General features: G+C 40.2%; 1 protein-coding gene across 8 annotated transcripts in view; it reads left to right on the plus strand.

Annotated features, from left to right (window-relative positions):
* The window catches only part of GTPBP8 (GTP binding protein 8 (putative)), a 359,654-nt gene that overhangs the window by 19,884 nt on the left and 312,375 nt on the right, over positions 1 to 27,395 (plus strand). For 6 of the 8 annotated variants that reach the window (XM_044071542.1, XM_044071541.1, XM_044071539.1 and 3 more), the window contains one exon: positions 13,220 to 13,291. The exons of the other annotated variants lie outside the window; for them this stretch is intronic. In XM_044071542.1, coding sequence (XP_043927477.1) covers positions 13,274 to 13,291 — 18 coding nt within the window. In that variant the 5' untranslated portion in view covers positions 13,220 to 13,273. Of the gene's footprint in view, positions 1 to 13,219; positions 13,292 to 27,395 lie in introns of those variants that run through there. 8 annotated transcript variants of the gene reach the window in all.

A 27,395-nucleotide genomic window follows, 5' to 3' on the forward strand; every position in this document is an offset into this window, starting at 1 on the left:
ACTGTGGGTACTCGGTGTTGTGTCTGTGGATTATAGCAGAAAGGTAAATCTAGGCTTATTAACAAGAGCTAATGAATGAGGAGTGGAAGGCAACACCAGTGAGAGTGGGGAGTACTGAGCTGCCTGTTTGTCCTCCAGAGGAGTGGTTAGAGACAGTAACTAGTAATTCATTGGCCATTTTGGGTCATTTCCTGTTTTTTCCAGCCCCCTGCTATAAAGCACGCTTTGGCGGGCTTTTCTGGCATTAGAGAACTTGGCATAGCTCCTCGTGGTCCCCTGCAGAGTTCCTAAGGCAGCAGAGAGCAGAAAAAGCGACTTTCTTGATTCTAAGTATTTTTTAAGCATTTTTATTGCTTTTTTCGACCTTTTGTGCTTTTCGACCACTGTTTCTGCATATATTATTGTGATATTACCTGTTTTCCTGAGCTTAATTTGTTGACTGCACTTCTTAGCTTAAGTTTTGCTTATAAGTTAACCTACAGGCTAATACACTCAAGTGTACTAGCCTTTGATAGCATTTAGTCGAAAAACCAAGCATTTACTGTATTTTCTGTCTGTGTGTGTGTGTGTAAAAAAACTTGAAAAAAAACAAAAAAATACTTCTGCTTTCCTAACTTTCCTAGCTAGTTGTTCCAGTGATCAGATTTGCTGATCCCTGGGCTTTGTATTTGGTTCCTGTGTTCCTCCATTTTCTTGTGTGGCCAGAGGGAAGTTTCTTTACTCACCAGTGAGAGTGGGGAGTACTGAGCTGCCTGTTTTGTCCTCAGAGGAGTGGTTAGAGACAGTAACTAGTAATTCATTGGCCATTTTGGGTCATTTCCTGTTTTTTCCAGCCCCCTGCTATAAAGCACGCTTTAGCGCGGAGTTGCTACAGGAGCACACGAGCAGCGGCGGTTAATCAAGGTTAAACTATTCGGGCTACCTAAAGTCCACTCTTCAAATTTTCCCTTAAAACAGCCTTCCTTGAACTGTACTGCTGATCAAACCAGCGTATTCTATATCTAAAAAGTTTAGCTCTACTTGATTCTTAAGTAGACTATTCTCTATCTGTAAAGCCTAGCACTTGCTCCTCAAGTATTTTTTTACTTGATATAGCACTTTTATTATACATAGTACCCCACCAGCCAAAAACCCCTTTTCGATCCCCCACATCCCCCGGAGTCTTTTAAAGTCCTTGTCTATTCCTTCTAGCATGTCGAGGGATCAGTTGCTAGTGTCTTCTCCTGCTCAGCTGATGAATCTGGGAATATTGAGGCAATGTTACAATTGTCTCATGTACACTGACAACCCTCTCCTTCTCCCACAAAACACAAATACATGCGAGAGATGCAACTATATAGCCAAACTGGAGGCTGAGCTCTCTCAACATAGGACTGGTAAGACCAGACAGGAGGAGAAGGTAACCACACACACCACAAACCCAGTCTCACATAGTACCATCACAACCTCAAATCATACACATAAATACACAAAGACATACTCGGAGGCTCTGATCAAAAATCTACCAAAACAGCAGAGGCCACCAAAGCAGACACCCAAACAAATGCCACCTCAGGACACAACACATGCAACACATAGACCACATAGTCAGTGTGCCAAACAGTCACAGCCCTTAAGGCCAAACACAATGCCAGACACACTCGTCGTTGGTGACTCCATAGTCAGACACACTGACGTCCCGCTCACCAGATTGAGCAAGGAAAAGGTCACAGTAAGCTGCCTGTCGGGCGCTAGAATCCACCACATAATGCAAGCACTCTGGTCTCTCAACAGCAGGTACAAGTACGACTCTGTCATTGTCCACGCTGGTGTGAACGACCTGAGACGTACCTCCTTGGACTACATGAAAGGAGACCTAGAGGAGCTCTCTGATTATGTAGCCCAGACAGGTATGACCCTGACCTTGAGCAGTATCCTACCTTCACCAAGAATGATGCCACAATACAGAGACAAGATGATCTGCTTTAATAATTGGCTTAAACTCTGGTGTCATTCTAAGGGGATCCAATGTCTGTCTGCCTGGGATGACATGCTGGACAAGCCACGCTGCTTCGCAAGTGATGGCTTGCACCTGTCACCCCTGGGCTTCCGGATATTGGCAAAGGCTCTTGCCACCCCCATAGTGCCTTTTTTAGGCAAGGCTCAAATTCTAAACCTAACGTCCCAGAACACAGAAAAGGAAAACAACTAAGGGTAATGCTGCTCAATGCCAGAAGTCTCAACCTCAAGATGCATGCACTCGAGGCCCTTCTCAGTATGGAGAACATCGATGTCTGTGCTGTGACTGAAACCTGGTTCAAGGCTCCTGAGAGCACCCCGGCACTATCAGGCTTTACCTCATATCATGCGTTCCGGCCCCAAAATCCGGACAACACCAAGAAAGGGGGGGGGGTGTCTATATTCATCAAGGACACCCACACCTCAAGGTTGGTGGCAACGCACGATGCATCGGAAACCATCCAGGTGCAATTAACCATAGGCAAGACTGCTCTGCAATTTATAGCATGTTACAGGCCACCCTCTCAATCTCAGGAGCCTCACATAGCCCGCCAGTGTTTTCAGGAAAGCTATCTCCAAACACCATCATACTAGGTGATTTCAACTACCCGAATATAGACTGGGATCACTACTCAAGCCCCAACACTCTAGCCCAAAGGTTCCTAGAGTTCATAAACTCAAATGCCATGGAACAACTAGTCACCATCCCCACAAGAGGAGATAACATACTAGATCTCATCATCACGAACATGGGGTCACAATGTTCAACACTGGAAGTATACCCCTCACTGGTGAGATCAGACCATAAACTAATCTCACTGGAAGTCCACATCCCGCCCCCACCTGAGATAAAAAAGACCACAGTGAAGAACTTCTCAAAAGCCGACTTCACACTTCTAAAGACTAGTGTGGTCTCTCTTAAGGCCCTTGAGACTGCGGAAACCATTACTCAAGCCGCTGAATCACTTACAAATGCCTTCTACCAGCACCTACAGGACTGCATGGATCAGGCAATCCCAAACAAAACAAAGACTCTTTGTACCAAAGGCAAGCGTCCAGTCTGGTGGACCCCAGCCATAAACAAGCTCTACAACAAAAGGAGGAAGCTACTACAAGATGGAGCAAAATCCTTAAAAGGGAAAACACCCTTGATCATTATAAGTAAAAAACTAAGATCTCTCATAAAATCATCCAAGGCAAATTTTGAGAGAAAAGTCGCTAAGGACTCAAAGGACAATCATAAGGCCTTCTTTAGCTATGTTAGAAACCTGGGAGGAAACTCCCAGATATGCTCAGAATTAGTTCAAAATGATGTAAAAATTACTGAACCAACAGACATTGCCAACATACTGGCTGACAGGTTCAGTGCAAACTCCCCCCCCAAAAGGTGAGATATCTATACCAGAGAATTATAGCCCCCCAAACATCTCTAACGCTCAGGTGAGAACTGCTCTCTCCAAGGCAAAAAACACAGCATCCATGGGACCAGATGGTGTCCCCGGATGTGTGCTCCACGAACTAAATGAGGAATTAAACCCGCAGTTAGGGCAGCTGTTTAATCTTAGCCTCACCTCAGGATACGTGCCAAAGGAGTGGCGTACGGCAACTGTGGTCCCACTTCACAAAGGCGGTGCTTCCACCGACCCGGGAAATTACCGTCCCATTAGCTTGACAAGTTTGATCTGCAAAGCTATGGAGAGGATCATAATGGAACTCATAAATAAAGACATAGGAGACTTGCAGACTTTGGATCCAACCCAGTTCGGCTTTGTCAAAGGCAGATCATGCCTTTTAAACTTGGTTAACTTTTTCGAAACGGTCACCAAGGCCATTGATGAGGGAAAGGCAGTCCACACAGCCTACCTCGACCTGGCAAAGGCTTTCGACACAATACCCCACTCAGGTATCATTGAAAAACTCATCAGCTTAAATGTAAACCCATACGTCACAAGATGGGTTGCAAACTGGCTAAGTGACAGAACCCACAGGGTCAGAGTTGCTGGCGCCATGTCAGACTCGAAGCCTGTCACAAGTGGTGTCCCACAGGGCTCAGTCCTGGGCCCTCTCCTGTTCGGCATCTACTTTTCAGAAGTACAAGCAAACACAGGAGGATTATGGCTGACAAAATTTGCAGATGACTGCAAACTGGGCGCCATAGTTGAGAACACATCTGACACAGATATCCTACAGAAGGGTCTTATAGAAACGGATAACTGGTGCCAGAGCCATGGCCTAAAGTTAAACGCCAAAAAATGCATAGTCATACCCTTCGGGGAAAAACAAGGTTACTCCTAGCTACCATATAGGCGGCAACCCACTAAGCACAGAAGAGGTTATCAGGGATCTGGGGACCCAGGTTGACAGTAACCTTTCATTGACACTCACGTTGCCAAAGTAGTTAGGAAGACCTTCTACATTGCCCACCTGATCATGAAGGGATTCACATCTAGATCAAGGGAAGTCATCGTCCCCCGTACTCATCACTCATCAGACCAGTGATTGAGTACAATGCCCCATTTGGAATGTATCTGACACGACACCTGCAGCAACTGGAAAGGCCCCAAAAGTTCCTCACCAAAAGGATAAAGGGTCTCAAAAATATGTCCTATGCTGCCCGACTGAAGGAACTTCAGCTCTATTCAGTTGCTTACCGTCTGCTCAGAGGTGACCTGTGCCTGACATACAAGGCCATGTCCAACCCAGAATTGATGAACATGCTTCACCTCAAAAAATCTAGATCCCTCAGAACTACAAGGGTGGGAGACTTAAACCTCGACACGGTTATTAATAGGACGTGCTGGAGGGACAGATTCATCACCCAGAGACTCCCTATGCTGTGGAACAGAATCCCGGTACATGTGAGGCAGAGCACCTCGCTGGCTTTGTTCAAGAGAAATCTTGACCAATGGATGGGAGATTGCAGATATACCCCAGGGATTATCTCAGTGTCACTGCTTGACAGAGGCACAGCAAAATAATGGGCATAGTATCCTCCAAACTAAAGGGGTGGCGAAAGCCACAAAACTCTGGGCTAGGCTTATAAATGCCCTTGGGCAGATAGCCTAGTATGAACCTATGAACCTATGATCAGATTAACCTAAGGTGCAGACAGTTCAAGAGTCACTAGATTTAAGAAAGCAATAGGAAAAGGGTGGGAAATATTTCCCACATAATAGTCTGTTCAGTGACAGGCTGTTTCATTGATTTTTTTTTTTCCTTGTAATCCTTGGATTTTTTTTCTTTCCCTTTAAATGTAAACACTAACCATAAGCTTTAGTGTTTTAAGATACTGAGCTAAATGTTAACACTATAATCAAACTATGCAGTTTAACAAATAGTATAAGCAAACAAACCAAGCACTCTACCTAAGAAACAATATAAAGAAAATAAGTGGAAGTTTGCATTTCCCACACAGCAGTGTGTTCCATCGTAGAGGCTGTTTCAGTGAGTTTTCTCTCAGCCCAGAGCACAATATGGACTTTTGTTTGCATTCTGCTGCTTTTACCCTGAAACCCTGAGGATATTCTACAGAAGGCATCTGTCTCTCCAGGAGCTTGCATACAAAAAAAAAAAAAAAAAAAAAAAAAAGGGGGGGGGGGGGGCAGATGCCTGGTTCTCTACCACCTTAGCACCCACCACAGCCTCTGGGAGCCTCTTGCCTAAGAAAAAACATAGCAGTAAGCTGGAAAAGTGTGAGGAAACTTAAGAGCTTTTTTGGTTGACTTGAATTTCCCCTGGGTGTAGTGGTCCTTTGACAAGGTGGTTTTTGCAGCCCCTTCCTACAGATTCTGTTATGATCAAAGCCTTTGGGGCAACTTGTGCGTCGTCCTGCACCAGTGTATCCGATATTCTTCTGAGGCTGAGGGACAGTTGGCTTTGAAGGACTATGTTGTGATCTCACAAAGGAAAGTAGGATCCCCACTGTTCTTGTACATGAGGAAGATCCCAGTGGCTACGTCAGTGTTTCAGTCCTCCTTCCTCTTGCTTCTAGGAAACTTGACTTGTTCTTCGGGGTCAGTATCTTTATAGGAGTTGCTTGGAACATCAACTATGGTGTCCCTGGACTGCATCTAGGAAAATACCTTGGCTCCAAATAGGAATCCTATTCTAAGTGATAAGAAGATTATAGCACTTGACGAGAGAGAAGCTCTACTACCCTACCTACTATCCTTTCATACAGACCTTTAAAACTGCTAATCTCGCATGCTTATTAATCTTGGTTGGAAAAGATAAGATTTAAGGCCAGCAAATTAAAGACCAGGATCTGAAGCAAGAGATGGCGGATTTAAGTGAATTTCCCAGTGGAAAAGCATTTAATGAAATGTGGTTATGATGCTGTGGACACATTATGCAGGGCAGCAACTACTGGGTCTGTAATACAGAGATATGTCTGTTTCAGGACACCTTGTCTTTAAGGCAAAAATTTCAGACCCAAGTTCTAAGGTACAGTGTTTTATTTCTCTTTTATATATAAAAAAAAAAAAATCCAACCCAAAACAGAACAGAGCTACACCTGGTAAAAGGAAGATGGAGGAATATAGGAAAGAATGTCAAGTTACACCCAAAGACAAGCCCTGAGGCCCTCCGGCTCAGCATGCCCTGAGGGATTAGCCATGGCTTATCTAAGCTGCCCCCCATTCCCTTTTCAAGCCTCCTCCCTCCAACTCTGACTCCCTTCTCACAAAATATATGGAGGGTGCTTGACCTTATGTACAGGAATTGAGAAGAAATCCCACTATTAGTGGGTGCTAGGTGCTAGACATCCTCAAATAGGTTGCAAATTATAGTTTCTGGTCATACCAACATCAAGACATCCCACCAGTCCTCAATGACCAGCTGGTCTGTGTTCCAGCAGATATTCAAGAAGTGTTTTAGGAAGGGTCCCCTAGGAGGAGAAAGGACAAGACTTTTTGCTAATGACTCCTCTCGTCTTAAGGAAAGAGGGTCCGTGGAGACCCATTTAAGACTTCAGCATTCAGAATGCTCTCTCTCTAAAGTTTATTGCCAATGCTTCCTTGTAACACCATCATGGTTACTCTTGACTTGAATAATCTTTATCTGCAAATTCAGAATGCTCTCTCTCTCTAAAGTTTATTGCCAATGCTTCCTTGTAACACCATCATGGTTACTCTTGACTTGAATAATCTTTATCTGCAAATCGCCATTGTCAGAAAGCACAGAAAATTCTATTTGCAGAAGGGGAGATCATTTCCAGTTCACTTCTTTAGGTTTATTTTCTCCGAGTCTTTTGCGTTTCTTTCTTTCTTTTTTAAACAAGAAACATCATTATTAAATTATCACGTGGCACAGGCAGTCAAACATTTATATAAATAAAACATTTATATAAATAAAAACAAACCATATTGGCATATTTTTCAGTTGCAAACATTACACATCACGCTATACAGACATTGTTTACATAGTTTATTCGTTCCTGCCTTCCCTTAAACCTCATCCCTTCTCCAAAACATTATTCTTCATGTATTCCTGCAGTTGCACTTTTTTTGTATTTAATTGCCTCCTACCCTTTTCTAAAGATCCCACCTCCAGTTCTTTTGTCTCTGTTGCTATATTCACTGCCTAGCCCAACTTTTGTATCCTGGGAATAAAACTTTTGGGTTTCTAATACTATGACGGGAACTGATGTCATTCCTAAGTTTTAGGGTATGATTAAAGTTCATGAAGTGAATTGCTTCAGTCTTTAATGTTGGCCAGAAGTGCTCTTTACAGCACTTGCAGTGTTCCCAGAATTGACAACTTCTGTAATTCATAGAGTTATATGTATTAGCAGAATACCTAAATATGACTGTGAATTCTTTTTTGTTAAACTTATTGCTCCCACTAATATTGGAACTGTCTGAGTATATTTCTGCCACATTGCTCTCGTAGTTGCCTGCAAATCCTGGCATTTTATGACTTTGTCTCTGTACATAAGGTAGATAAGATATGTTCTACTTCTAGCTATAAAAAAGAGGTGCTCATCGGATATATTGGAAGAAAATATTATCTCTGAAACTAATGATATACAAATAAATGGACAGGGGATTAGTAAGAATACCAACATAAATGATGGTTTACCCTTTCTTACATTAACTTATAAAGGAATGGGATGGTTGAGAAAATGTATAGATGAGACCTGGGGGATGTTTGGTGAAATGTATGCTAAAACAAATACTTTTCAGAAGAAATGTATAGATGAGACCTGGGGGATGTTTGGTGAAATGTATGCTAAAACAAATACTTTTCAGAAGAATATGAAATATAGTTATAGGAGGAATAGGAATGTTAAGAACATTCTGGAATATTATAAGACCAATAAAATTAATACAACTGTAGATGCAAATAGAAAATGTGGAACTTTTAAATGTGGACGGTGTGCCCAGTGTTCCTTCATTGCAGAACAAAAGGATTTGGTATTACCCAGTTTAGGAGGTACTTTGAAAGCTAAAAACTATAGTAGCTGCTACACTCAGGGTGTGGTTTATTTGGCCTTTTGTAAGGCATGTTCGAAATACTATGTGGGAAAAACTGACACTTAAGATCTAGGATATATGAACATGTAAGGGACATCAATAAGCAAAATGTAAATAATGCGTTATATAGGCATTTGAACTGTAAAGAAGCTAATTTTAAATTCTGGGTATTAGAAGAAGTTGGACACCCAGACAGAGGCGGTGATTGGGAAACAAAATTGGAGTATAAGGAAATGATGTGGCAATTGTGTTTGGACGCAAGTGGAGGGAAAAGTCTTAATGACCATATATCCATTTCTCACGTTTTAAAAATATTTGCTGCTGACCCTAAGAGGGCTGTTAAAAGTTGAAAATATTTATTACTTTTAAATAGTTACATACATATATATATATATATATATATATATATATATATATATATATATATATATATATATATATATATATATATATTGTGTGTGTGTGTATGATATGTATATATATATATATGTATATATATATATATATATATATATAATGTGTATGATATATATATATATATGTATATGTATATATATATATATATATATATATATATATATATATATATATAATGTATGTGTGTATATATGTATATATAGTGTGTGTGTGTATATATTTTTTTTTAACAAAAGGGATATATTACATTTTATTAAATTATTGTATTAATATAGTTCTGTAGTCCTTGACATACGTTTTCTTTCTTTTTTGTATAATATAACATGTCTTATTAAATGTATTTTACATTTTATTTATTTATCCACCCCTAGATATATTGGTAATGGGTTTTTAACATATTTTATATTTTTATTTTAACGTCCATACAGCCGTTTTACAGGTTTTTGATTCTAATGGCTGTATTCACTGTTTCCCGAATAGAAAACTGTTAACTTACACACAATAGAACACAGTGTGTATATTACTTTTAGAAGGCAAAAAGGGAAATTTGTGTATTAATTCATATTGGATTGATATAAATTGATGTGCTTTGTAGCTCTTATATTATCTCTGAAGAAGTCTCCGAAGGGAGACGAAAGCGCTTAGTTTTTATTTGTGTGATGTTAAATAAACAATATCGCTGGTGGGATTCCATCTGTTTTCCTGGTTTTGTGTGGGAGGACGACCTTTATTGTTCTTGGAACAGGTTTTTGGAATTTGTTGTGACATCTGTACATAAGATGCTGTAATCACTGGGTGTAGCAATTTGTTATCATTGCTACTTTTGTCTTTTTTTCATGGACAACTGTATTTGGTTTTCTTGCATCAGTTTTTTGATCTGTGGGTAATGGGTGATCCCATGTGATACAGATTCTCTTAATTCTTTGTGGACCATGTTTGCAATGCTTCTCAAGTACTTCCATATTATAATGTTTGCACATATTATAATGTTTGCACAATCCTCAATACAACAGTCTTGCCATATTATTAATCTCGAATGACCCAGTATTTTACATGGAATTGGATATTTTAATTGACACATTTAGAGGTAGGAGTATTCCTGAAACTAACTGTTTGAAATTTTAAATGGGAGAAAAGCCAAATATGCCCCCATTTTAAATAAACAAACTTATTAACAATATCGCTGGTGGATTCCATCTCTTTTCCTGGTTTTGTGTGGGAGGACGACCTGTATTGCTCTTGGAACAGGTTTTTGGAATTTGTTGTGACATCTGTACATAAGATGCTGTAATCACTGGGCATTGGGGACCTACAGACACTGGATCCTACCCAATTTGGCTTTGTCAAGGGCAGATCCTGCCTCTTGAACTTGGTCGACTTTTTCGAAACAGTCACTAAGGCCATTGATGAGGGTAAGGCAGTTCACACAGCCTACCTTGACCTAGCAAAAGCGTTCGACACAATACCCCACTCGGGCATCATAGAAAAGCTCACCAGCTTAGATGTAAACCCATATGTCACAAAATGGGTTGCAAACTGGCTCAAGGACAGAACACACAGGGTTAGAGTTGCTGGTGCCATGTCGGACTCTAAGCCGATCACGAGCGGTGTCCCACAGGGCTCAGTCCTGGGCCCCCTCTTGTTCGGCATTTATTTTTCTGAAGTGCAGGCAAACATAGGGGGATTGTGGCTGACAAAATTTGCAGATGACTGCAAAGTGGGCACCATAATTGACACTCCAACAGACACAGACATCCTCCAGAGAGGTCTCATAGAAATGGATAACTGGTGCCAGAGCCATGGCCTTAAGCTAAATGCCAAAAAATGTATAGTCCTACCCTTTGGGAAAAACAAGGTAACCCCTAATTACCACATAGGTAGTAATCCATTAAACACGGATTACTACCTATCAGGGACCTGGGGACCCAGGTTGACAGTAACCTCTCTTTTGACACTCACATTGCCAAAGTGGTTAGGAAGTCCTTCTACGTTGCCCACCTGATCATGAAGGGATTCACATCCAGATCAGGAGAGGTCATTGTACCCCTGTACTCTTCACTTATCAGACCAATAATTGAGTACAACGCCCCATTCGGAATGTACCTTACCCGACACCTGCAGCAGTTGGAAAGGCCCCAAAAGTTCCTCACCAAAAGGATAAAGGGGCTCAAACATATGTCATACGATGCCCGACTGAAGAAACTCCAGCTCTATTCAGTCGCATACCGTCTGCTCAGAGGTGATCTGTGCCTGACATACAAGGCCATGTCCAACCCGGAATTAATGGACATGCTCCACCTCAAAAAATCCAAATCCACGAGAGCAAGAGACTTAAACCTCAACACGGATATAAATAGGACATGCTGGAGGGACAGATTCATCACCCAGAGACTCCCTACACTATGGAACAGAATCCCAGTCCATGTGAGGCAGAGCCCCTCACTGACTCTGTTCAAGAGAAATCTTGACGAGTGGATGGGAGATCATAGGTTTACCCCGGGAATCATCTCTGTGTCACTGCTGGACAGAGGCACAGCAAACTAATGGGTATAGTATTCTCATCCTAAGGGGTGGTGAAAGCCCTAGGGCAGATAGCCTAGTATGAACCTATGAACCTATTTTTGGTTCAGTTGATAAAAAAGAGAAGGGATGGATGGTATGTTCCTATCCTGGCCAAGGGGCAAGTAACTCAGGAGAAATCTGTGAATGCCCCTGTGTGTACCCCTTGCACATATACAACTGCATTTATTACTAATTTTGGCATGGACCGCACAGTTATCTGATGGGTTCTTATTAAGAATTGGAATTTTATTAGGGAAGATGGTGGTGAAATACTATCCAAATTGGAGGAGCAACCTTTTGTGGTATACAGAAGAAATAACGTCAAGGGTATATTGGAGAGAAGGCTGATATCGGACTCGGAAAGGTGTGGTATGAAGAAATGTGTGCATTGTCCACAATGTAAGTAGATTAGTGTGGGGAACAGCAGTTCTGGGCAGAATATTTTATTTTAATGGTGAGTTTAATTGCAGAACTGGGGTGGTGTATTGCGCTTTGTCAGCTGTGTAGCTCATTTTGTATAGGTAAAACTGAATGGACTTTAAGGTCTGGAATATGTGAACATGTATATATATTAAAAAGAATAGAAATACAAGTGCCCCGGCAAAGCATATTTTAGTTTACCCTGAACACTCCTTCAAATTTGTTATTTTAGGAAAAGTGGACACTGGGAAACGGGGGAGCTGAGCAAGTACTGCTAGAAATAAGGGAATTGTACTGGGAGCTCTTTTTTAATGCTTTTAAACCCCCAGCACTTAATGATAACTGTACTATAGCTTGTTTGTTGAAACTCAAAACCTTTGAAATATGACTATAGTGTAGTGGTTATTACATCTGTCTTATATACAGAAGGTTCTGTGTTCAGTTCCCAGTGGAGGTGATATGGATTTTCTGTGGTTTTCATATTTATTTGTTTGTTTTATGTGTATCCTTCCATAATACTCATAATACTTTGCAACACCTTGTTTAATATATTATGATGGGGTAGGAAATGACTGAATTTATAAATATTCTTGCTTCTAATTTTCATTTATAGTTTATTAGTAGTAATATTTTATATAGGTGTCCGTTTAATTTTTAATATTTTATTTATAAATTTATTGTTGCATACTTAATATGTTTAAGTAATTAAAAGCTAATTTTATGTTTGTTAGCTTTTAGGAGCTAAAGATGCAGTATATAATGTTTTTAAACACTGTCTCTCTCTAAATCCCGAGAAGAGGAAACATTGTGGCTTCAACATAGACCATTTAAGGGCTAAGTTTGAGTGTAGTCCGTTTAGATTTATCCGAGGAAGTTCTGGAAGGTACCAGGATGAAAGTGCTAGTATCTCACTTATGATTCTTTTTTATTGTTTAAGTGTGAGTTTGTTAGTAAATCTTTTAAAGGAATTGTTATCCATGCTGGACTTGCTGCTGCTTTTTCTGCTGGTCGTTCACCATTTTGTTTGGATTACTGGTTTGTCTTTTGTGCCTCTAGCTGGTTTTGTAATACTGTACCCTGTATTGTTTGTTTGGTTTGACTTCTCAGGTTGGGGAGAGAGGTAATTGATTCCCATCTTCCTTTTAAAACTCTAGAATCGTAATGTATATTTCTGCGGGGGAAACAAGTACAATACATGAAAATTGTACTGCAGTTCTCAATACTTTTTCTGGTTGCTTCAGTTATGGTTAATTTGAGAGTTTACTGTATAATACTAAGTGCCTGCCCAGCGAACCAGTATTGCTCATGAGTAAACCTCCATACTAATTGTTTCCTGCTCATTTTCCCAGAGCTCCCATCTGCTTGTCGCCCTCACCACACACTGACAGAATCCTAAGTTAGTCATGCTGCATCCTTGGCAGGTAAGAGATTTATTTTAGAGTGCTACTGCGTTCTTGCTTTACTTGTTGATTTTTTTTGTCTAAGTCATTTAAAGGTTACTAATACTTGAAACTGCATTGATTGGGTACTTTAAGTTGTTTAATTGTAGCGTTAACACTATCAAGCAATCTTTTTGGTGTTTTTACATTGAGTGAGCAGAGACCAGCTTAGATCAGCTAGTTTGCACATTAAACAGCAGTAATATCAATTTTTAGCACAGTAACCTAGTCTAGTGCCAAACGCCATAGAATACCCAAGGAGACCTCTCTGTAAAGCAGCCCTTTAGCTATAGTGGCCAACCTAAGTACAGGTCCAGACAACATGGATATGCAATTTCCAAATGTCCCCATAGCAAGCTTGAGACCATGTAACAAATTTCCTCATCTTCACTGACAACCATTTAATCCTTAAGCAAACACAGTGTGCAAGAAGTGCCCATTCACAATTTCCCTGGTGGCAAAAATCTAGCATACAAACAAGGATGTAAAGAACACACGCATAAGCCAATATATGCTGAGGCACTAAAAAGCAATCCCAAACCTCAAAGGCCTCCTAAGCCTATAAATGGCAACGCCTTTCCCCAGAAATCTCTAAAGCACTCACCAAAAGCAACACCAAACACCACATATACACCTACACCCCCAGTGGATCCCCAAGAACAAAGCCCATAATGCAAGCAAACACATTTCACAACACTTTTGTCATACGGTGTTCCATTGTAAGACACATGGATGGCCCACTGTCCAAACTGAACAAGAAGATAATTGTCAGTTGCTTAACTGAAGCCAGGATCAGATCCACCAAGTTATGCATGCGCTCAAGTCACTACACCACAGGTTCTAATATGATTTTATTATAGTCCATGTGGACATTCATCACCTGAGACGCATCTCCCTGGACTATATGAAGAGACACATTATTGATCTCTGTGAAAATATGTCTCAGGTAGGTATGTGCCTTTCATTGAGCAGTATTCTACCTTCACCAAGGCTGATGCTAAAGTATGAACAAAAAAAGACTGACTTCAGTAATTGGCTTAGTTTCTGGTGTATTTCCAGGGGGTTCAATATTTGTCAGCATGAGAGGACATGGTTAAAAAAACATGTTTCATTGCAAAGGATGGTCTGCACCTGTCCCTGCTAGGCTTCCAAATATTGGCTAAAACTTTATCCGCCCCCTTAGTCTTTTTAGGCAATGCCAAATTGTCAAACCTAGTGACTTGGCAAAAAAGAAACCTAAAGGTGTTGCTGTTCAGTGCTATGATTCTGAATAACAAACTCCACACCCCACAAGCTCTCCTCCTCACTCTGGATAATATAGACATTTGCACCATTCCTGAGACCTGGTTTGATATCTTCACACCAAATACCAAGCGATACGGCTAAACAGCCGCAAAAAGGACTAAACTGCAAACACAAAATTAACGGAAAGTAGCAGCACAGACTGTACGAATAAAATTCTTTATTGATTCTGGTACCTCGGCCTTCGCCTTCTCATGGAATAATTTACATTCACAAACACAGTCCTATTTAAACCATTAAATATTAAGTACTTGAATTAACTTTTTTCCAAAATTTAAAGTCACAAATCCTAAAACACATTTTATACAGCTGTAATTGAAACGTTATTACATATTTTATCACAACTCCCTATACAAACAATTTTAAACATAAAGAATTATTTTTCATGCCTCTAAATTCATACCATTAGGATAGAGGGTGTTGAAATTAATAATAAACTTTGATTCCATATCTAATAATATTCTATGAAAGTTATTGTTCTTCACTCCCACCCCATAGGGCTTGGCTATAACACTAAAAATCAAATCTTTCATCAGTCCTCCATGCTTCTCATGAAAATGACTTGCTACCGGACTATCCGACCTTGCATTTCTTGTATCACCCAGGTGTTCTAAAATTCTTAATTTGACCTTGTCCAATATACCATTTCTGTACTGGACAATTACACCCAATGGCATAAATTATTCCAAACGAATCACAGTCAAAGTGATCAATGGCATTATATAAATTGCCATTGATCCTCGTACCATCTATTCCTGATTTTTTTTTTTTTCACAAACCTTACATCTACCGCAGGCATATGCACCTGCATTGCCCACCTTCTTCCTTCTACCTCTACTTCTAACTAACTCCTTTAAAATTCTGAAACCTGCCCTAAGAAAAGTAACTTTCTTAGGGAATATACTCTTTATTGTCCCTACTAATTATGGGCCATAATGAACTCACCACAGCATCCACCGTGAACCAGAGTCCGACACAGAGAAAAGGGGAGGTCGGCTGTTTCAAGGAAAGGGAAAAAGATGATGATTCCATTGCTTGTTTTCATGGAACTGTTGATCGGGGACTCTTCATGTTCTAATATACCATTTCTGTACTGGACCATTACACCCAATGGCATAAATTATTCCAAACGAATCACAGTCAAAGTGATCAATGGCATTATATAAATTGCCATTGATCCTCGTACCATCTATTCCTGATTTTTTTTTTTTCACAAACCTTACATCTACCGCAGGCATATGCACCTGCATTGCCCACCTTCTTCCTTCTACCTCTACTTCTAACTAACTCCTTTAAATTCTGAAACCTGCCCTAAGAAAAGTAACTTTCTTAGGGAATATACTCTTTATTGTCCCTACTAATTATGGGCCATAATGAACTCACCACAGCGTCCACCGTGAACCAGAGTCCGACACAGAGAAAAGGGGAGGTCGGCTGTTTCAAGGAAAGGGAAAAAGATGATGATTCCATTGCTTGTTTTCATGGAATTGTTGATCAGGGACTCTTCATGCTCTAATTTTGAGGTGGAAGGTTTTTCTGTTAGTCACTTGGACAATAGTGCAGGTGAGAACTTAAGTATCATCAGTTTATCTGATTTATACATAACTGAAAGCATGATAAATGTTTTATGCAAAGGCACAAAGTTTGTTCCGACTTATACTCCTCCTTTGGCGGATGTGATTTTAGAAGCCAAGAAGTTTTGTAGAAAGCTATATTTAAAAATTTTTTTTGCTAACAACATAAAAGAGGTGAAAAATCAGACTATTAGCACCAATAGTGTTTCTGTGTTTGAAAGTTCATTAATGGACATGTCTTTGCACGAAAATGATCCAATAGATATTTTTTCGGATGCACAGATGCAACTGGCCTCTGCCTCTGATTTTGAATTTTTTACAGGATATGGGAGGTTTAAAATACCGAAGGTTCCATATATGTAAGTGATTTTGTTCCTCCAAAATTAAACGGCAGTATTAATGTTTTCGAGAAAACACTATGCAAACCAATTGAAACTGAATTTAAGTTGTTTAAGAAGGGTAAAAAATGTTTCAATTTATTGAAAGAGGAATGGCAAGCCCTATGTGAATTAAGGGAGCTTAGTGATAAATTTATATTTACTGAATCTGATAAAGGAGGTAATTGGGTAATTTTACCCAGGGAAAGATATAATTCTATTGTTTAAATCTAATGTATGTTTGCCAGCTAACCCTGTAGCAGAATTCAGTAGTGCTTTACATGATTTATTAGAGAGGGGTGAACGTCTGGGATTTTTTTACATCAAGAGATGTTAAAAAATTATATATTAAGAATCCTAAAGATGCAAAATTTTTTATTATCCCTAAGGTGCACAAGGATTTGAGAAATCCACCTGGACGACAGATTGTGTCGGGCAGAGGTGCTTATTTACAAAATGTTGGCATATTTTTGGATTCAGTGTTAGTGTCATCTTCCAAGGATGCCCTCACATCTACAAAATACTAGAGAGATCTGTAATCATGTGAAAGGGGTTGTGTGGCAGGATGATTATTACTGGGTCAGCGTTGATATTAAATCATTGTTTACCTGTATTAGAACAAAGTGGGGGCTTGAGGCAGTAGGCAAAATTTTGGGCGAAGGACCACGTACCTCTTTTATTGTTAGCATGTTGGAATTTTGCCTTACACATAATTATTTTGAGTTTGAAAAAAAGTTTTTTCTACAGAAGGATGGCACTGCGATGGGTGCCTCTTTCGCTCCATCATATGCCATTTTATTTATGGCCCATTTTGAAAACTTGTTTGTTTATTTTAAAAGTTTTTTCCACAACAAGGTGGTAAAACATAAAAGATACACTGATGACCTTTTATTTTTGTGTAGGGGTGACCCCAAGGAGTATGAGTTTTGATCCAAGTACTAATCCATGTGGGTTGGACTTCACCTTTACCTTAGGTGGGACTAGGTTACAATTTTTAGATGTGGAGTTTTATGTAGGATCGGATGGAAAAATACAACATAGACCCTTTTCATAAGACCACAGCGGTGAACAATTTTTTACATGCAGCCAGTATGCATAGCTCGCATCTTATTGAATCATTGCCAGTAGGGGAATTTAAGCGCATTGCTGGCAATACTTCAGAGAAAGATAGGATAATGGTAGAATTCAACCAAGTTTATGAGAAATTATGTGTTAGAGGGTATTCTCATGAATTGGTGAGGACAGCTATAAGCAAGGTGGAAAAAGATCTTGGGTTAGGTCAACATGAAAGTACTTTATCAAAAGGAAGAAAGCATAGTAACACTTTTATAAGGGGTTTTTGGAAGATAGTAAAGGAGATGAAGAGGAAGATAAAATATTTTTTGTAAACAGGTTTTCAGTTTTTTTCTCCCATTTTAAATAATGTGGTGAATTCATTATGGCCCATAATTAGTAGAGACGATAATTTAAAGAGTATATTCCCTAAGAAAGTTACTTTTTCTTATGGCAGGTTTCAGAATTTAAAGGAGTTAGTTAGAAGTAGAGGTAGAAGGAAGAAGGTGGGCAATGCAGGTGCATATGCCTGCGGTAGATGTAAGGTTTGTGAAAAATCAGGAATTTAGATGGTACGAGGATCAATGGCAATTTATATAATGCCATTGATCACTTTGACTGTAATTCGTTTGGAGTAATTTATGCCATTGGGTGTAATTGTCCAGTACAGAAATGGTATATTGGACAAACCAAGCGTAAGGTCAAATTAAGAATTTTAGAACACCTGGGTGATATAAGAAATGCAAGGTTGGATAGTCCAGTAGCAAGTCATTTTCATGAGAAGCATGGAGGACTGATGAAAGATTTGATTTTTAGTGTTATAGCCAAGCCCTACGGGGTGGGAGTGAAGAACAGTAACTTTCATAGAAGGTTATTAGATATGGAATCAAAATTTATTATTAATTTCAACACCCTCTATCCTAATGGTATGAATTTAGAGGCATGAAAAATAATTATTTATGTTTAAAATTGTTTGTATAGGGAGTTGTGATTTAAATATGTAATAAAGTAAGTTGTATAAACAAATGTGTTTTAGTTTTTGTGACTTTAAATTTTGGGAAAAAGTTAATTAAGTCAATTAACTACTTAATATTTAATGGTTTAAATAGGACTGTGTTTGTGAATGTAAATTATTCCATGAGAAGGTGAAGGCTGAGGTACCAGAATCAAAGAATTTTATTTGTACAGTCCGTGCTATTTTCTGTTAATTTTGTTGTTTGCAGTTTAGATCTGGTTTGATATCTACAGAAAGTACTCCAGCAGTGCAAGGCTTCAGTGCCTTCCACATTTTGAACCATCGGCTGCACAACTAGGAACAAAAGGTAGAGGATTCTCGATCTACCTTGGCCATAAGTACACCTTGAGGTTGGTTAAACAGGATTATGCCCTGGAGTTTATCCACATGCAAAACACCATAAACAGAGACCCATACCATATCATAAACTATAGATCGCCGTTTGTCCCAAGAATCCTACAGCTCATACCTAGACCTACTGGAGACACTCCTCTCTAAACCACGTCTTATTCATGGGAGACTATAACTACTCCTCTGTGCAATGGGAAACGTACACTGCCTCAAACTCACACGCACGATGTCTGGACTTTAACACAAATACCCTTGACCAAGTAAGTGTGCACACCCATCTGAGGTTCAGACATACTCTACATAACTCGCCAATATGGGAGAGCCCCCCCCCCCCCCCCCGTCACATCCTCACTGGTGAGGTCAGAACATAAAGCCATTCCTTTCAAAATAAAAAATCAACTGGTAACCTCAGCAAACTAAACAGTTGGGAACTATCCCAAAGCAAACTCCATCCTATTAAGTGATTGTCCAGATTCATTGTTCCTACTAACCCTATGGTAACCCTATGTTCACGGCAGTCTGTGCAGAATTGTTCACAGACAACCTGTGCAACAATGTAAATTGCTGTATAGAGGCTGCTGTACCTACAAGAAGTAAGCCCTAAACAAACTTGAAAAACCAACCAGATTGGTAGAATCCTAACAATAGGGTAAATGACAAAAGGAAAAATGTCGTAGTTAAAATCAGAAATAGTAGCTCTAGTTTAATTAGAGAGCCCTTATAACTGAACAGGAAACTTAATGGACTAATCAAGTCCAGCAAGGCCAGTTATGAGGTCGTGATAGCCTCAAGACAACCACCAGGCCTTGTACAATTTTATGTCCATAACCTCAAAAGCAACACACAGTAGTGTGCCACACCTTCATTGAACAGAGTGACGCAGCAAATTTGCTGGATGACAAATTCAGCTGAAACTTCACCCCCCCCACTGCCCTTTTGTCTCCCGTCATGAAATACGTATTAGCATAACTGCCCCCACCCCATTGTTAGCAAGGAGCAGTTTCTGGCGGTGCTTGCTAAAACCAAAAATGCAGCCTCAGTGTGCCCAGACAGTATCCCGGGATGCCTAAGTAGCCTGAAACATGACCTGTGAGGACCACCTGAGTCACTTTTTAACTATAGCCTCACAACAGGCTTTGTATGACAATTAATGAAGGACTACAGCGGTTTTCCTCCCTTAACAAGGGTGAACCATCAGCTGACCCCAGAAACTGCAGACCCATTAGTCTTCCACGGCTTTGTATATTAGACTAGCAAGTAATCAACAAAGACGTAGGCAACCTTAAGACAATGGACCCAGCCTAGTTTGACTCTGGCAAGGGAAGTTCATGCCTGCTGAATATGATGGACACTTTAGACTGTCACCAAGGCAATGGATGAGGGGGAATAGGTACATACCACCTACCTGGTCCTGGCTAAGGTGTTTGATACAGTAACCCACTCGGTATAGTTGACAAACTCTTCAAACTGGGCATAACCCCCTGCATAACTTTCTGGATTGCCAGCTAGCTTACAGGACACAGGAAGCCAAGATTCATGAGACCATCTCCACTAATAGACTGCTCACCAGCAGGGTACCTCAGGGCTGTGTGCTGGGACCACTTCTATATCTCATCTACTTCTCAGAGGAGCAGACTTACTCCATTCTGTGTACTTCACTGAGTAGCTTTGTGCTTTTGTTGTGGGGGCTTCATGGTGTGCTGTTTGGGAGTTTTTTAAGGATTATTTTTAAAGATTGACATGTACTTCTCAGAGAGGCTAATGTCAAGGGCCTTTAGCTGACCAAGTTTCCAGATGACTGCAAATTTGGAGCTGTTATTGATCCCCCTTGACACAGACCTCTTGCAGGAGAGTCTGACTCTGACAAAAGACTGATGCCAATGTAACTGATTAAAAACTCATTGCCAAGAAATGCATTATGATGCCTTCTAGAGAAATGGCCACTCAGGTTAATTACTGTATTAAGACACCCCTAAGAGTTGATATAGTAGTCTGCGATGTGGGAACATATGTAGGCAGTAATCTTAACTACTTTGGCCACATGTTTGTAAAAGGCAAGAAAATCATTTTATGTCGCCCAACTTGTATTTAAGGCCATGGCACCCAGGTCCAAGGAAGTCATAGTGCCATGTTATTCGGCCCTTAACAGACCCATCATTGATTGTAATGCCCCTTTCTGCATGTACCTGACCCCAGATATATGCAATAGTTGGAACTCTCACAAAGGTTCCTTACCAGGAGAATCCAGGGTATAAACGCATTGTCCTATATGGATCGTCTTAAAGCCCAATCTTTATACTTGGTCTCCTTGGATCTGTCTGTGATGGAACTTACAGTGGTTCTGATGCTGTTCGGTTTTGTATCTAAGGATTTAAATTTTGCTTGTGACATAAATAGGACATTTTGGTGAGATAGATATGTGTCTCAGATTATGCCCATGATCTGGAACAGGTTTCCCATCCATGTGAAGCAGAGTCCATCTCTAATCCTATTTTAAGCATAATCTTGACCAGTGGATGGGGAAATTGGAAATTCATCCCAGGTCTGGCCTCTATATCTCTGACAGACTGAGGCATACAGTAACTATGCCCAAACTGACATACCCCTTTTCCCCCATATAACCCTTAGAAACTTCCAACCTAACAAACTCCCTCCTAATAAATCCTCATGATACATAGGGACACAATTGGGTTGGTTTGTGCGACTAGGCTCATAAAGGCACTGGTGGCTGTTAGGTTTACTTGGAAAAGGGATTTTAAATTGTTTGCATTCCTATAAGATAGGGATTTATGGAAAATTAGTTTTTTTTTTTGGGGGGGTGAGCATGAGTTGTGAGCTACAAAGCCACATTTCAATGATTTCAGCATTTCCTGAGTAGTTTCTTGATGTGCCAGGTTATCTGATGCAGATCTGTTGTCATCTGAGTATTGTATTAGGGAGGTCTGTTGTGTTGAGGGTATTGGTGAGAATGTTAAAGATGAGGGAACTGAGGATATATCCTTATGGCACATCAGTGATGACTGGGAGGTATGGAGAGAGTTAAGTGCCATTTTACTGACTGATAACTGTTGGACAAGTAGCTTTTAACTGTAGCACAGTGGGTGGAGATAGACCTAGTGAGGACATTTGAAGTTGACATTTACTGTGACAAACTGTGTTGATGCCTTTTGACAAGTCTAGAAATAAGGAGGAGACTAGTTCGCTGTTATCTCTAGCTTTGACAGCATCTATAAAGAAGTGCAGTGTTAGTACTGTAGGAGAGATGGAAACCATGTTGTGTGGAATAGTTCTTTCTGCGGGCAATAGTTTAGCAGTTATTTTAGAGTGCATTTTTTCAAGTGTTTTGGAGATGGGGATAAGATTGCTGTAGGTCTAAAATTAGCAATGTTTGTTGAATTTCCTCCTTTGTGTACAAGGATAATGTGTTTTTTTTTTTTTTTTTTTTTTTTTTTTTCCCAAAGAGAGGGAACATGGGATTCCTGGATTGAAATAAGGGTTGAGACTGGATAGGACTGGCTGATAAGGTCATCGGATGAAGTAGAGCATTGGGTTTATTTAGAAGTACTTTTATACAGGATGCGGGCACAGGTTTGAAGATGAAAGTGAATGTGGTGATACGTGGCTGTTGGGCACGGTTAGGATTACATGTTTGGGAATCCTTGGTTACTGGTGCTGTACTGTCTATGAAATAGAGTTGAATTATATTGCAGTTTAGTGTGGCGAGTTACTTTCATGGGGGTTAGGGTTGAATTTTTGTCTGAGATGTAAGATTTCTTTAACGGCTCACCATACATTTGGTTTGTCTTTACTATTCTGAATGTTATAGCATAGTTCTTTGTCTCATGTATTAGCTTATTAGTACAGTTGCGGATCATTCTGAAATTTTCAGGATATTGTGATTTCTTTACATTTTTGCAATTCTTTCCATACTTTTTTATTCTGTATTAGTGTTCTTTTCTCTTGTTGGGTAGTGATGAATATTTGTGGGGTTAAATTTGGACAGGTTGTGTGTTATGTTATAGACATGCTATTGAAGTGGATGTGTGAGGTGTCTGTAGACTGAGCAATCATCACTGAGGGAGTCTGACATTATACATGTGTATTTGCTAGGGTCTGTTACTAGGATCAGTCTAGTAGGGAATTTTCCTTGCTGTAATGTGTGGGGTGATTAATTAGTTTTGTGAAATTGTATACATTTATAATGGATGTAGGGGAGAATGATATTGACATTACCTAGCAGTATTTTTTTTCTTGTGGAATTATGAATGTCCAGTGTTGGATATCTTCCAGTGTAGCTGTATTGTTACCAGGAGGGATGTAAAAGACAGGAAAACATATTTATTTTTCAGTGAAGTTAATATGAAGCTCTGTTGAATTGAGTTTAGGTATTTGCTTGTTGTAGGAGGAAATGTGGTACTTGTTTGGGAAATAAAAAAGCAATACTACTATCTTTCCTCTTTATATGGTCATTAATCTACTTCCAATCATTAGCGGACCAGTGTTCCGCTGTGGCGACCCCTAACCGGGAAAAGCCGAAAGAAGAACATGGTCGATATAGTTGGGGGGTAATTTTGAAGTTGTTTATGCTGGGTTTGCTCCAAGTTTCCGTTATAGCTATAATATCCGACTTGTTGGTAATCCAGGCGTGTAGTTAAGTGATTTGTTTTCTTATGCTTCTAATGCTTATGGTGGCAAATGTGGGGTGGGGATAGAGTTGTGTGTGGAAGGGAAATCCATTTATGTTCGTTGTGATAGGTGGGGCCACTCTCAGGTCAATTATTGCAGAGAGCAATCTGTTTATAGCCAGTACAGAGCAGTTAAGGAGGCACAAAGTGGAACAAGTTTTTATTTCATTTAATGAATGCAGAAACCAGGAAGCTATGGAAACTAAGTAACTGGCACATACAGTATAATGTATTAGTTAAGAGGACACTGGTCAACTTAGTAAGTGGTCCTTGGAGTATAAGGACTTCTCCTTTAGGGAAAATGTCACAGCCACTTTTCAGCACAGGTTAGACATATTTGACAAGTTAAAGGTAATACACAGGCTCTTCATGTTAAACTTGCTTACATTTCACTGAAAATATTGTCATTGTACAAACGTTTGCAGATGTGAGCCTTGTGGCAGTGAAAGAATAATAGTATTCACTGTCGTTTCAAAACTGTTGCAAGCATGATTATTAGCTTGAATAAAAAGCTGCAAGAGTGGTATGAAATATAAAGGGTTAATTTTGAAATAGTATAAAATGCTGAAAATTAGGTAGTAAGTGTGTTGGCATAGCTTAATTAGATATTGCCATTCATGTAAAGGAGTATGTTATTGAGAAACAAAGTCTGTAAAAATAACTGCCCAGATGGCAGCTGGAAGGACATCAACAAAGTAAAGAGATGTAACAACAAGCGAGATAAAGTTGGAACATCAAGTTTCAGATAATGCAAGACTGAGTTCTTGGACCACCGAACTTGAAAAAGAATCCAGGACAAATCATAAGTTAGAAGAACAAAGGAATATTGTAGTACATCAGACTGAGAAAAAATATCAGACTTTTTGGTATAAATACGAGTGTGTATAAACGAGCTTTGGGAATTTGCCATAGAGAGCTTACAGCATCTGTGTTGCATGCTTGTGGAACTGAAAGGAAAGTGCAATAGTAAATGCGTATTAACTGAAGCAGTTTGTCTCACCCCCGAATTAACCAATCTTCCATGCAGGACTTGCTTAGTCCTGCACGGAAGTGCCCGTTTAGGAGCAGGACGGCAGCGCGCCATGCATATCAATGAAGGCGCACTGCCCGAGCTCCTACGCTTAACCAGAGCGTGTACGAGTGCAGGGGGCATGTCTGAGAGCAGAGCTCTCAGAATAAACACACCCCTACAGTGTAGAACAGCAGAAAGTGGGAAGACATGAGCAAGATCGCTCATAGGTGTCCGCAGATCCCCCCCCCCACCCAACTGTTACCAATGTGTACAACAGCAACAGTACAGAAAAAGTAAATTGAGAAACCCTTTTTTTTTTTTTTTTTTTTTTTAAGTCCGGTTAAGCTTAACTGTAGGTGCATGGGTGTGCCCATCACTTAGCTACGGTTAAAGCAGCTTAAAAGGCTGAAGAGGATAACAAGCAAGATATATGCAAATGAAGCAGCACAGCAATAGTGTAGTGGGCAGAGCATTCACTTAACGAGCAGGTATTCCAGTTCATGTCCCACTGCAGCACAGTCTATTTTACATGGCAAAACACTTTATAACCAATATTTTTGTTGCAAAACCCACTAAATAACACACATTTATGAACTAGAGTACTGCAGGAAATGCACATGTTGAAGTATCACTGTCATAATGAATAAGGCACTAGTAAGCAGGTCTAAGCACAACTCAGCAGTAGTAAGCATATGTAAACACTAGTAAGCGAGTGCGTCTGTGCGGGGGGGTAAGCACTGCCTACACAGATTAAGCAATCTGGAAGCTTACTGAGTATAAGAAACTGTAACCGGAAGTTAGTAATGCTTAGCTCTGCATAAACGCGTGCACCCGCTTACAACTGCTTTAAAGTGCCTTAATCACTCTGTATCCAACGGCCCTTGTTCTGCCCAGTAATAAAATAAACAGCCAGTGCAAGGCTGGAACCCAGGACCCTGTGCACTACAGTAGTTAACCACTAAGCCATCACAGCAGTACATAAGATTGAGGTTTCAACAAACAAATCCTCACCATAGGAAAATCAAACTGAACAAGTGAATTGAATCTATGTACAGTGTTGTGTCTTTCGGCTTTTCCCAGTTAGGGGTCGCCACAGCAGAACTCCTGTCCGCTAATGATTGGCAGTAGATTTTTACGTGCCGAGGTGCCGGCCCTGACACAAAACCTTCATCGAAGGTACGCCCATTCTCGCGTCTCCACACAGAAGACGCTCTAGCTGAGAATCGAGCAGGGCAATGTCTTACTGTGAGGTGACAATGCTACCGCAGCACCACCTGTCTGAATCTATGTACAGTGTGATGTTGTGTAACCTGCTACAAAGGCCAAATGTGAGGTATTATTGTAATAGTATTGAATTCCCCAGGACCCCATACAGCGTACATACACATGAATCACAGATACCAGAAACGCGTATAACATGTAGCAAATAATAAATCAATGTCAAAAGGAACATTTATAATGCTAATTTAGATATTAAGCAACGCTAAGCATTGCACAGGTCACCTTACGTGGTGTAAGCAATATGTAGACCGGCTATATAGCATAGCCTTTTCAAAGCCTTCCAAATCATGGGAAAGTGAGGGAAATTGGGTGTATTTAAACCCCACAGGCACCCATAATTCCCATAACTGGTTGTAGCTCCCTACTGTAGGCAGAATGGCTGGAGTTGGGGAAGGCACTATCGAGTGCAGCGCTGGGGCACCTAGGAGTCCAGATTCATGGTATGGCTCCTGGTAAAACACCATGAGGAGAGACTACTGCAGGGCCAGTACTAGGGCTCTTGGTATAAAGTGGAGGCCTGGGACAGTCTCGCCCATGACCTCACCAGTGCCACTGGTATCTCCTGGACTGGTGAGCAGGTCAGGCATCACCATGCTGACCTGAAGCAGCGGAGGGGTGATCTCTTGGACCATTGTAGCCAAAAATCCAGGCAGATGGCTGATGCCCCAGCACTGAAAAGTACTCGTTCTACTACGTAGATAATACTTGCCTAGCTTGTGTATACTATGGATAGGTAATGGCTAAATATCAATGCATTTCCCCAACAGCTGCGGATGAGCAGGTTGTGAACCAGCAAGCCCATGTTGCTAGGCTGCAAAGGCTGCGTCGCGAGGCAAGTTCGTAATATTCTTGCATGTACTGTCATAAATAAATATAACCGTACTAGAAAGTGTTGTACTAGTATAAAAATGTATTGTGTATGGGATGTACTGAATAAACCAGACAATACGACAGGAAGACTGTCATATAGGTTGTGTGGAAAAAAGGTGTAATATCTAGTGATTAAAAGTATAACCCCTGGAGTGGTTGTGTACATTCTGCTTTCATATGTTGTTGTAGTGTTGCATTCTATAAATAGTATTGTTGTATTAAGCAGTCTTACTCAGTGTTGAATGCAGTTAAAATGTGTAGGAAGTTCAGTATAACAATGTTGGAAGTCCCAAGAGGTCAGTCATATAGAACAACTGAGGGAGACTTAGACAGAAACCGTTGGAATGCTTTGCACCAATTCCCTGATAGCACAGTGTACTGTGATGTCAACTGTAATATGTTAACCACACACAGCAGGGGTTTGAATCCTGGGAGTGGTAGTAAGTTGTATGCATAATCATAATCCCACAACTGTCCACAGTTTGCGAGATTGTTCAGATAGAAAGCTGTATGCATAATTAGACCCAACAACTGTGCAGACTTGGCTAGAATGTTCAGATAGTACA

This window comes from Protopterus annectens, chromosome 5.part0, assembly GCF_019279795.1.
Source record: "Protopterus annectens isolate FY-2018-M chromosome 5.part0, PAN1.0, whole genome shotgun sequence".
Lineage (NCBI taxonomy): Eukaryota > Metazoa > Chordata > Ceratodontiformes > Protopteridae > Protopterus > Protopterus annectens.